Genomic DNA, 12673 nt, shown 5'->3' on the forward strand with positions numbered 1-12673 from the left:
CATATATCTAACATTACAATTTGAAACATGCAGTATCTGCAAGAGAAGGTCATACAACAGAATAAAACTAGACAGTGGGACACTGCATTGAAGTTATACTACTTCCTCCATTTCTCTTCTCTTTCCACATGGAAATATGAAAATACAATTAAAACAAAACAAAAACAAGAAACAACAATGACAACAACAAAAATCCAACCACCCTATGCTATAGGCATGCAAATCGACAAAGAGCTCTATAAATGCCCAAGGAGAAAGTGTCATTAGCTGTGTCAGACACTGTGAATGTAAAATATCACTGGTGCATGAGTCTGCAAACAACGGACACATTTAAAACTTCAAGCAACACCAGGAGATTAGAATTTAGCTTGAAAGAAAATTAAAAGGAAAAAACAGAAGTGAATCACTGGGAAAAATAAGTAAAATCTAGTGATTATACTTGGATAAAAATCTTTATTACTTGACTTTGCACTAACTGAAACAGTATTGCACACATACATACACATATATGCATACACTTTATGCTATTTGCCTGGACAGACAAGAAAAGACAATCTCACACATACACACTGATGCTCAACAGAGCAAAAGGAGAATAATTAATTAGTTTCAGACTACTTCATAATGCATTAGGATAGAATCAGCTTATTTACTACAGTTTAATAAAAGCAAAAAGTGCACTCTGTACTCTCGCAGTGCAGTGAAGACTGTCCCTGCATCAAATGGCTCATGGTCATGTAACAAGAGATATGGTAGACCTAAAAGACAAAGGATTATATCTTCGTAAAACTGCAGAGGGACAGTGGGGATGAGGAATACAGCAATAAGAATAAAAGTAAAAAATAAAAAAAAGAGGCACATATATGGCTCAGACTCTCATGGAATTGGAAAATTGCTGATTATTTTTAGAAGCTTGGGAGAAGGAGCACCAATGGCCTGCAGAGCATCTACATTTGGAATATGACCAGTGAAAAGGAGATCAAGTGTTAGAAACATAATTTCTAAACCAGATTTTAGAATCCAGTGTCACAGGATGTAGGCTTTGGCAGCAAAGCTAGCAATGTTTCAGTCTATCCCTAACCATGCAGCGTAACATGACTGCACACTGCAATGCTCACTGCACCTAACACAGCCATAAGCCTGTGATAGTTCGCACTCACTAAGCTGAAGTCACTAAGGACCCATCTTCTGCCGAACTTTGTGGAGGGGATTCCAAGTGAAGCAGGTTGTTTTGAACTTAAAAAGAAAACCCAAAACCAAAAAAACCCACAGACTTCTATCAGTGTTAAAAGCAACACTGCTGTTCTATGTTCTACTCACTGAGCGAAAGCACAGACTTTTGAGGCCATCACAAAATCAGCCCAGGCTTAAAACTACAATTACTTACTAATGCTTCTAACATGAACTTGTAGTTTATTATACACATGGATTTCCCTACCACACTAAGTCCTCAAGAATCACCAGGTCAATATCAGTTCCCTCAAAGGCAAGGTAAGGAGCTAGTCAGCACCATCACAAGCAGCAGGAATACATGCTCACCTGAATACTTCTAGCAACAAAAGGTTGACCCAAGCATCCAGAAAGAAAGAAGGTAACAACCTAACGGTAGAAAAGCAAATGAGCCGGAAGGACTGAGAACAGCAGCCATTTGCCTCCAATGCTGTGCACATCAAGTCTCATTGTTGCACAGTGAATATGCAAATTTAGGCCTGCTAATTGGTTCCCATGGCCATACTTTTCTTCCAAAAAATAGAACAAAAAAACAAAAACAAAACCTCAAGAATACAAGGAAAGAGAAGCAGACAGTATATTTGCACAGCTATGTCACTTATACATGACAAAGTGAGTGACTGCCTCCTGAAAGGCAAACTGCATGACTTGCCATCTAGCAGGCAGCCCCTTTCTTCAAAGCATAATACGCAATAAATGCCATTAGTATAGACTAACATCGCATTCTAAGGTAAATAAAGTTTTTCACTGTTCAATTCCTTCTCGGTTTTCATGATCCAATGTACTGTTGATTAAGCTTCACATCAAAACACGTTTCACCTCAACTGAATGGATGATTTGCCTTGCTTATAATGCCAAGCCATTGTTTACCTGCTTCCTGTGGTGGATGACATGACATGAAGCAGCTATGAAACAATTTCAGGACGGAGATTAAGTAAAATAGTTGTAGGCAGACTTGGACTGAATTTTAATGGAGAAAAGCAGCTAAATACATAGTATTCTATAGTCATCATTTGCTAATGAAGTTATACGTACGTAAATGACTGCAAGAATTAGTGTGCTGCTTTCAAATTGTCATTAGTTGAAAGGTTGAGAGCCATTAGAGAGTGTGAAAGTGAAATAGATTGGTGGAACCACACCCTAAGGCAAGGGCAGAGGGAAGTGGTTCACAGAATCACAGAATCACAGAATCCCAAGGGTTGGAAGGGACCTCAAAAGATCATCTAGTCCAACCCCCCTGCAAGAGCAGGGTAACCTACAGTACATCACACAGGAACTTGTCCAGGCGGGCCTTGAATATCTCCAGTGTAGGAGACTCCACAACCCCCCTGGGCAACCTGTTCCAGTGCTCTGTCACTCTTACAGTAAAGAAGTTCTTCCTGATGTTAACGTGGAACTTCCTATGCTCCAGTTTACACCCATTGCCCCTTGTCCTATCACTGGATATCACTGAAAAAAGCCTAGATCCATCCCCTTCCCTCCTACCATCAGACAGAAGGAGAGAGCTTAATGGACAAGGATGGATGGAGGGAGGTTCCTCCTCAGAGAGGTAAGCGAAAACCCTCACAATGCCTTCCTCCCTCCCAATTGCCCTTGAATAACAGGTACGAGGTCTTGGAAATTCAGGGCCAGGTGAATGGAGATGGTGAGGCAAATCTATCTAGTGAGTCACCCAGGCCTAGTCACTCACCCACATGCCTCAGAACTTCCCCAACCAAGAAGAAAAGAAGAGTAATTGTGGTGGGTGACTCCCTTCTGAGGGGAACAGAAGGGCCCATTTGTCGACCAGATCCACCCCACAGGGAGGTCTGCTGCCTGCCTGGGGCTCGGATTAGAGATGTTAAAAAGAAACTCTCTGAACTGGTGCAGCCGTCTGACTACTACCCACTGCTGGTTTTTCAGGTTGGCAGTGACGAAATTATTACAAGGAACGTAAGGGCAATGAAGAGAGACTTCAGGGCCCTGGGACGGCTGGTTAAAGGGTCTGGAGCGCAAGTGGTGTTTGCCTCCGTACCTGTTGCAAGCGAGGGTGAAGGGATATATAAGAAGACTCTGCAGGTTAATGTATGGCTACGTGACTGGTGCCAAAGGCAGGGGTTTGGGTTTTTCAGTCACGGGCTGCTGTATGGGACACCTGGTTTGCTGGTGACAGGCGGGATACACCAGTCCCAGAGAAGAAAAAGGGTTTTGGGGCAGGAGTTAGCAGGGCTTATTGACAGGGCTTTAAACTAGTTATGAAAGGGGGAGGGGATTTAACTGGGCCTGTTGGGGACAAGCCCAAGAGGAACATGCTAGGGATTGAAGGATGGCGGGCTAAGGAGGACTATCAATCTCTTGTTTCACTTGTGGGAAAGGATAGCTCTTTAGACCCTGTCCCGCAGGGGAAAAAGGGTACTAGGACTGGCTCCCTGAAATGCCTGTACACCAATGCACGCAGCATGGGGAATAAACAGGAGGAGTTAGAAGTCTGTGTGCAGGCTAAAGGTTATGATCTAGTGGCGATTACAGAGACATGGTGGGACAGTTCACATGACTGGGATGTGGTCATGGATGGCTATGTCCTTTTTAGGAAAGATAGGTCAGCGAAGCGAGGTGGTGGAGTTGCTCTTTACGTGAGAGAGCAACTAGAATGTATTGAGTTCTGTCCGGGGTCGGATGAGGAGCAAGTGGAATGTCTGTGGGTACGAATCAAGGGGCAGACTGGCACGGGTGATACAGTTGTGGGGGTCTATTACAGACCTCCTGATCAGGACGAAGGAGTTGATGAGGCTTTCTACAGGCAACTGGAAGTAGCCTCGCGACTACATGCCTTAGTCATCGTGGGGGACTTTAACTACCCCGATATTTGCTGGAAGACTCACACAGCCAGTCATTCACAGTCTAGGAGGTTCCTCGAGTGCACTGATGATAATTTCTTAATTCAAATGGTGGACGTACCAACTAGGAGAGCAGCGCTGCTAGATTTAGTACTCGCCAACAAGGAGGGTTTGGTCGAAGTGGTGACGGTCAATGGCAGCCTTGGCTGCAGTGACCATGAGATGGTGGAGTTTAGGATCCTGTGCGGGAGGAATAGAATACCTAGCAAAGCCACAGTTCTGGATTTCCGAAGGGCCAACTTTGGCCTCTTCAGTCAACTGCTAAGGGAAGTCTCATGGGAAAGTGTACTAGGCGGTAAAGGGGCTCAAGATAGTTGGTTAGCATTCAAGGACCGCTTCTTCCAAGCTCAGGATCGGAGCGTCCCAATGAATAGGAAATCAAGTAAGGGATCTAGGAGACCGGCGTGGTTAAACAAGGAGCTGCTGGGCAAACTCAAGTGGAAAAGGAGAATCTATGGATTATGTAAGGAGGGGCTGGCCGCTTGGGAGGAATATAGGACAGTTGTTAGAGGATGTAGGGAGGCAATTAGGACAGCTAAGGCCTCCTTGGAACTCAATCTTGCTAGTCGGGTTAAAGACAATAGAAAGGGCTTCTTCAAATACATAGCAAATAAAACTAACACAAGAGGCAATATAGGCCCACTGCTGAACGAAGTGGGTGCCCTGGAGACAGAGGATATAAAGAAGGCAGAGGTGCTGAATGCCTTCTTTGCCTCTGTCTTTACTCCTGCAGACTCTCCCCGAGGGCCCCGGATTTCTATAGCCCCAGAAGGAGTCAGGACAAAGGAGGAGTTTGCTTTGGTAGATGAGGATTGGGTTAGGGATCAGCTATGCAATCTGGACATCTGTAAATCGATGGGTCCGGATGGAATGCACCCACGGGTGCTGAGGGAGCTGGCGGAGGTCATTGCTAGGCCACTTTCCATCATCTTTGGTAAGTCGTGGGAAACGGGCGAGGTGCCTGAGGATTGGCGGATGGCAAAGGTCACACCAATCTATAAGAAGGGCAAGAAGGAGGACCCGGGTAATTATAGACCGGTCAGCCTTACCTCCATCCCTGGAAAGGTGATGGAACAACTTATTCTTGACTCCATCACTAGGCATATCAAGGATGAGGGGGTCATTAAGAACAGCCAACATGGTTTTATGAGGGGGAAGTCATGTATGACCAACCTTATAGCCTTCTATGAGGAAGTGACTAGGTGGAGGGATGATGGTAGAGCGGTAGATGTAGTTTTTCTTGATTTCAGTAAGGTATTTGATACTGTCTCCCACAGCATCCTCATAGATAAGCTAAAGAAGTGTGGGCTTGACGATCAAGTAGTGAGGTGGATCGAGAACTGGTTGAAAGGAAGAAGGCAGAGAGTTGTGGTCAATGGCGCAGAATCTAGCTGGAGGTCTGTGACTAGTGGAGTTCCTCAGGGGTCGGTGCTGGGACCGGTGCTGTTTAATATTTTCATCAACGACCTGGATGAGGGAACTGAGTGCACCCTCAGCAAGTTTGCTGATGACACAAAACTGGGAGGAGTGGCTGACACACCAGAGGACTGTGCTGCCATTCAGCGAGACCTGGACAGGCTGGAGAGTTGGGCGGGGAGAAACTTGATGAAATTTAACAAGGGCAAGTGTAGAGTCTTGCATCTGGGGAAGAACAATCCCATGTACCAGTACAGGTTGGGGGTTGACCTGCTGGAAAGTAGCGAAGGGGAAAGGGACCTGGGGGTCCTGGTGGATAGGAGGATGACCATGAGCCAGCAATGTGCTCTTGTGGCCAAGAAGGCAAATGGCATCTTAGGGTGCATTAGAAAGGGAGTGGTTAGTAGGTCAAGAGAGGTTCTCCTCCCCCTCTACTCAGGCTTGGTGAGGCCGCATCTGGAATATTGCATCCAGTTCTGGGCCCCTCTGTTCAAGAAGGACAGGGAATTGCTTGAAGGAGTCCAGCGCAGAGCCACAAAGATGATTAAGGGAGTGGAACATCTCCCTTATGAGGAGAGGCTGAGGGAGCTGGGTCTCTTTAGCTTGGAGAAGAGGAGACTGAGGGGTGACCTCATCAATGTTTACAAATATGTAAAGGGTAGGTGTCAGGATGATGGAGCTAGGCTTTTTACAGTGATATCCAGTGATAGGACAAGGGGCAATGGGTGTAAACTGGAGCATAGGAAGTTCCACGTTAACATCAGGAAGAACTTCTTTACTGTAAGAGTGACAGAGCACTGGAACAGGTTGCCCAGGGGGGTTGTGGAGTCTCCTGCACTGGAGATATTCAAGGCCCGCCTGGACAAGTTCCTGTGTGATGTACTGTAGGTTAGCCTGCTCTTGTGGGGGGGTTGGACTAGATGATCTTTTGAGGTCCCTTCCAACCCTTGGGATTCTGTGATTCTGTGATTAGTTAGTTAAACATGAATGTAACTACTACTGAAGTGCAGTTACATGTCTTCTGGCCTACTAAACTACAAGATGCTTGCAGGACAGTGCTAGGAGGGAGGGAAGTTGGAGGGACTTTCTTTAACGAAGTCTTGGAGTTCTTTTTTTTTTTTAACTTTCCAAAAATAATTATCGTTAATTTTTATCTCCTTTATTTGAAGGAAAGAGGTTCAGTCCTGCCCAAGATAAATGAAAATAAGGCAGCTAAAAAACTAAGATTGATAGACAAAAAGATATGGTCCAAGAGGTCAAGTACAGTCACATGTTTAAAGGAAGTCTGTACACTACATGACTGACAGACATTTACAGGCATGTTCTCTCAGGTGATCTGTATAATTCATGCACTGCATCCTAGTTCTTGTTTTTGTATGGTTAGTTCCATCACTACAGAGTTCTTGTTTACAGGGGCCAAAGGATGCAAGCGGCATTGACATTACCCTAGTTTTATCTTGAGGTACCCTACTTGCAATTTTGTACCGTCTACTAAGAGGAGCATCTCAGAACTTATTTTTACAGAGAGAGCAAAAGAGCACTTTTATCTTTTTCTTCTGCTGCTTCTTATGTGTAACTTACTGGAAATCATACCAGAATCACCCAGTTAAAGATGACCTTCTTGGAAACAGGCAAACTACTACCACAGGGGAAGCAGCTAACGGAAATACTAATTGCTGGCCCTTTACAGAAAGCCTCAACCAAGCAAAAAACCACACTGTGCTGTTCTTAAAAGAAAGGCATGGCAAAACGATCCTCCAAAATGAACATGAAAAAATTATTAAAATTTATTTAAAAAACTATTATTAATTACTAAAATAGCAATCATTATCTAACTCATTTACAAAGAAAAACAGGACGTGTGCTTTTTTTTTTTTTATTGAATACACTGCAACATATAGTCACTATTAAGAAATATTCTGTTACTGGCTGTGGCTTTGGCTTCTGTTTTATTGAACGGCCCAATTTATCCTGTTCATCATCACAGCCCTGTGAGAAAGCTGGAAGCAAGTGGCATTGCATCACCATTACAAAATAAAACTTTTTCTTCTCTAGAAAGCGTATCTGTTTTTATGAATTTCATATTGAAAACCACAATCCCAAGTCTCTACTAACTAAATTTCCTTTGCCAACATCAGTTGTGTACATCAGCAGCATCAAAGCAATTTTATAAATTGACCTGTTCTGGTTCTGATGTTTAGACAGACATAGGCGCACACATCTACAATAAACACTCAGACATTAGCTTAGAGCACCTTTATAGGGAAGAAAGGACAATCACAATAAATTCTTTTGCAGTTGTTTTGTAACTTGATTCCTTAATCACTATGAATGTACACTGGTGAGGAAAAGCAAGGAATTGTAGGTGTATGCCAGCCCTCCACAAAATAACTGAGAAAAATACAAGAATATTTCTTTAAAAACACTTTTATATTGTTGTGTACCTCATAAAAGACAACAGCATGACATAATAAATGGGGGAAAAAACCCCACAACACCCTGAAAAAAGTAACTAGATACTATAATTGCAACAATATTTACAGGGCACATCAAAGAGCTATTTCCGGATACTTAAATCTTTACTTCAGATCTAGCAAAGCAGTATCTCAGTCCCAGGCAGTCTCTGGTAAACTCCCATCCAAAGTATATCAACAAGAATTGAATAGAACTGCATGCTCTGATAAGACTCCCTTATCCTCCTGAGGGGAGCTAATATATTAGGGCAATTAAAGGAAAGCAAATTCCAACCCAAACCATTCCAGGATTCTATGATAATATTTGTCTTTTAATATTAGCTGCATAAAGAGGACATACAAGACTAAAAATAGTAAATAAAAGCAAACCTGAAAAGGCTCAGGGCTTCAGTTAAAACTAACCTGGCAATCTGTCACCTGTGGATTATTAGTTATCAATCTGAACATTTTATTTACAAATTAGATGGGCTAGATACAAAATACTCTGAAACTTTCCTGACTTTACATTCTGTCAATTATTATGGCACCTGTCAGAGGCATTGTTTCAGATCAAAGTTTTCAATATGTCAATCAGAGAGGCAAAGTTTGTCCAAAGAACTTGAGACAACTCGAAATTCTGTAACAAAAGACTTATAAACAGTAAATTGGTATTTGTTTATCTAGCCATACAATTCCATAGGGTGTAGTCAGTTCACATTTGATCGGATTGGTTTCTTCTGCAAGAAAAAGTTACCTGCTGAGTAGGCATGACATTATCTGCATTTGGGAGAAATTAAAATCAAGGAATTTTGTTAACTTTACCCTTTAAACTATGCATGTATGCAACTACTATTGTTATAATAGGAAAGCAGGTGTGGTAATGCAACTACTATTGTTAAAATAGGAAAGCAGGTGTGGTAATAAACCCAAAATGCTTCAGCAAATTTCTGTTTAAAAAATATACAGTGTCCTCAACATAGTGACAATACCACAAACATCATTGAAACGGTTTGCAATTTGGGCCTCCATCCAAATCAAGCCTGGCTTCATGTGAAGGGATAAAGAATATAACACAACTTTTCTACAGCACTTACGTACAGTATCCTAGGCAGAACATATACCAGTATCTCAGTTTCCCTAGTCACAGCTTCTCTCCTCCCCAAAATGTGGCTGTGTAGAAGCATCATGAGTTTAGGTACTTGTTTTGTGATGCGTACCTGTACATACCCAGTAATGGCAAATAAGTCTTCATTGTTCCTGCAAAAATCAACTCAACAAAATCCCAGCACCATATAAAGTCCAAAGAATTAATTCAGAATATCAGTGCCTAAAATGTGTCCCCTAACCTTCAAAAAGATTCATATCTTTATACACCTTAGGCCATGCAAGTCAGTATCAGGGGTGAAAACTTAATGTTTTTTCCTCAGTGCACAGTTTTCAGAACTATCTGTTCAGCCCGTCTGACTCTCCTGCAGCATTGTACACTGTGCCACTCATTAGAGATGTACATCACCCCCCTACTGGCATTTGAATTTGGCCGCATGTAACAATAGTTTAGAAGATGACAACCAATTTCATGTAAAAGAAGCCTTGAGTCATTGGGTCCACCATCTTTAAATATGTCTAGTAACCAAACCAGAAAACTGTACTGTGTTAAATCTTTAAACCACACACATCAAATGATATTTAGAATTTTCTGTTCCTTTCTAAAGGAAACCTTGAAAGAACATCCCCTACTTCAAATTCCCTGCAATTCTTCCATAGACTATCATACTAAAAAATTGCTAACCTTTTCTAATCTGACACAAAGCAAGCCCCAGCTTAAAGAATCAATATTTCATTTTGACTTTGTGCATGGTAGAAATAGAAGCATTTCAAGTTGACATCTAATATACCTAAGTAATACAGAGTTTCATAGTCAAGCGCGCAATTATAGAATCATTTAGGTTGGAAAAGATTTTTGAAATCATAGAGTTCAACCATAAACCTAACACTGCTAAATCCACTACTAAACCATGTCCCTAACTGACACATCTAGATGTCTTTTAAATACATCCTGAAATTATGACACCACCACTTCCCTGGGCAGCCTGTTCCAATACTTAACACCATTTTGGTGAAGAATTTTTTCCTAATAGCCGACCTAAACCTCCCCTGGCACAACTTGAGGCCATCTCATCCTATCACTTGTTACTCGGAAAAAGAGACCAACTCTCACGTCAGTACAAACTCCTTTCAGGTAGTTGCAGAGCTGTCATAAGCTGTCTCCTCAAGCTTCCTTTTCTCCAGGCTTAACAACTTCAGTTCCCTCAGCTGCTCCTCACAGAACTTGCCCTCTAAACCCTTCACTAGATTCATTGCTCTTCTCTGGATGTGAAATCCCATAGGTTATTAATTCAACGTAGTTTATAACAGAGGAAAACACTTACCTGAGGGTAAGGGTCAACTGTTGCTCCTTTGACTTTACCAAGTCTGCTACTCTAAAAGTTGTACAGCCCAGGAAGCTTCGCTAGAAACCAAAGCAGAAAGAAAAGGTAAGGTCTCCATTAATTTTTGAAGTTTTAATTTTTTTTTTTTTGGTGTCACACTTCAAAATCTTTCTTTGCTCCCTAGAAAATATTATATTCCAATAGAGTCAATTTGACACACTATCCAGTAGAAATTCTTTTATGCACCTGTAGCATGATTATCAGTAAACTGTTAAACTTTGATTTTACAGGCAGGAACCTCTCTCTCTTTTATTATGTACAGTCTGACAACCTGAGAAAACAACAGGTTGCAAAATGTACAGCCATAAGAGAACTTTTGTTCAGCACAAGCACACTTGCATTGTGCATCATCTTCTTTCCATAATTGTCATTTTTAGATTACAAGAAATTTTAAGTTTTCACTATTTTATCAAAGCTGGGTTTGCTATAGTTTTTCTTCAAACCTTAGGCACTACCATCTATGAATTGCAAAAATCTCATCTGGTCAACTTTGCCCCAGAAACAACAGGAAAGAAAACAACAGTCTACTGCCATCTTCTATCCATTTATCTTTCAAATATACGACTCAACCACTTGCTCTGAATAAATTATAATGAGATCTTATGACTATGCTGAATTTTTGCAAGAAAATAATAAGAAATACAGCTTCTTTTCATTACATTACACTAATTTTACTTTACTATTGGAATGCAAGGTAAAATTCCAAGGTAAATTATACATGTTCTTGGATATACAAATTAAAGAAAATCAAGTTGCTCTGAGTTGACACACGCTGCATGTAGATAGTAACTTTCCCCTTTAGGGAAATAGAGAATTTGTTGCTACAGAGAAGTGTAACTTCCTCTGGTAAAAAAAACCCTGCAGCCTGAATTTTTTCAGGAACACCAGCTGGATATTGAGTGTTTGAATGATAACAAAAAAGCCCATCCTTAGGATAGGTTTCCTTGCATGTAAAACATACAGTTCAAATCAAAATTCTCAGTTTAGGTAAACACTGACACTGGTTTCCAAGTGGGTAACTAAGTCATCACTTATGGCCCATTCCTACTCATGACACAGGCTTAGATTTCCTGTGCTTTGGTTGGCAGTAAAGTAGCAAATGAAAAAAGATGCAAACTGAGAGTCTAGGGAAGGCTGGGAAAACAGCAGATTTGGGAAGTGCTGAATAGGATGTAAGGAAGAAAAAATAATGCAGCCAGACAAGCAAAGTTGATGGTTAGTTTTCCCTCCCAAAATGAAACATGTACTTTTACAAGAAATATGTCCAGGTGTGACACACCTAGAGTGAATACACAGATAGTTCCATCTTCTTTTAGATCAGTTAATGACAGTGTTTCTTCACTAAAACTCTATGGTGGCATGGTAAGCACAAATTAGTTATCTCTTTACAAGAGTAGGAAGATACATATCAGTATAATAAGAACATGGTCTGCAGCACAGCTTCTATATAGCAGCCTCTAGTCTCGTATTTTATGGCATATAAGTGCTTATATTTTCAACCTTACCGTTTGAAAAGAGGGAGGTGAATATTTGGAATTAAACTGATAGAAGTTGGGTTACTTAGGTGTTCTTTCTGCAGCACAATAGAACTATAATCCATTTAAGAACCCTAAGTCAGAGTTCACATATGACCAGGGCTAAGAAACAATTATATTGCTCTCTTACACAATCTAGGAGCTTTGGTCACTGTACCCGGTAACCAGTTCTCAGCATCATTATCTAGTTCTCTGGGGTCATGAAATTAAAGGTGAATAATTGTATGGGCTTAAAAAAATTCTACTCACTTGTCTGGTTTTTATTTTTATGCTTATTTAGAATTAGGTTTTCTTTGCCTGACAATCAGGAGTTATTTGCAAAATTAAATAAAACTGTGAATGATCCAATGAAGAGAGTTATGCTAATGTTCAAGGGGTTTAATTTCAAGCAATGCTGGAGAATACTTTTTCACACTGATTTAGATACCAGTATTCTACCCTGGGGTCTGAACTGGCAGCATACAAACCAGTCTAACTTTGCACACGTGACTTGGAGAGGCTTTAAAGGCAGGCTTTAAACAGAACTGCTGCTGTAATGTTAATTATAGAGTAATGTTCCTCTGTAATTTTGCTAGTGGAGTACTTATGATTATAAATGTTAAGATATGTGCCTTGCATAGTTTGATGAATAATCTCAGCTTGCCAAAGAGAAAAGTCTCCATAATAGCTATATG

The 12673-nt window shown here is 41.2% G+C and overlaps 1 protein-coding gene across 13 annotated transcripts in view; it reads right to left on the minus strand.

The window, feature by feature from the left end:
• Positions 1 to 12673, minus strand: part of INPP4B (inositol polyphosphate-4-phosphatase type II B) — a 342362-nt gene that overhangs the window by 115152 nt on the left and 214537 nt on the right. For all 13 annotated transcript variants that reach the window (XM_065687745.1, XM_065687774.1, XM_065687770.1 and 10 more), the window contains one exon: positions 10405 to 10484. In XM_065687745.1, coding sequence (XP_065543817.1) covers positions 10405 to 10484 — 80 coding nt within the window. The remainder of the gene's footprint in view (positions 1 to 10404; positions 10485 to 12673) is intronic.

This window comes from Lathamus discolor, chromosome 1, assembly GCF_037157495.1.
Source record: "Lathamus discolor isolate bLatDis1 chromosome 1, bLatDis1.hap1, whole genome shotgun sequence".
Lineage (NCBI taxonomy): Eukaryota > Metazoa > Chordata > Aves > Psittaciformes > Psittacidae > Lathamus > Lathamus discolor.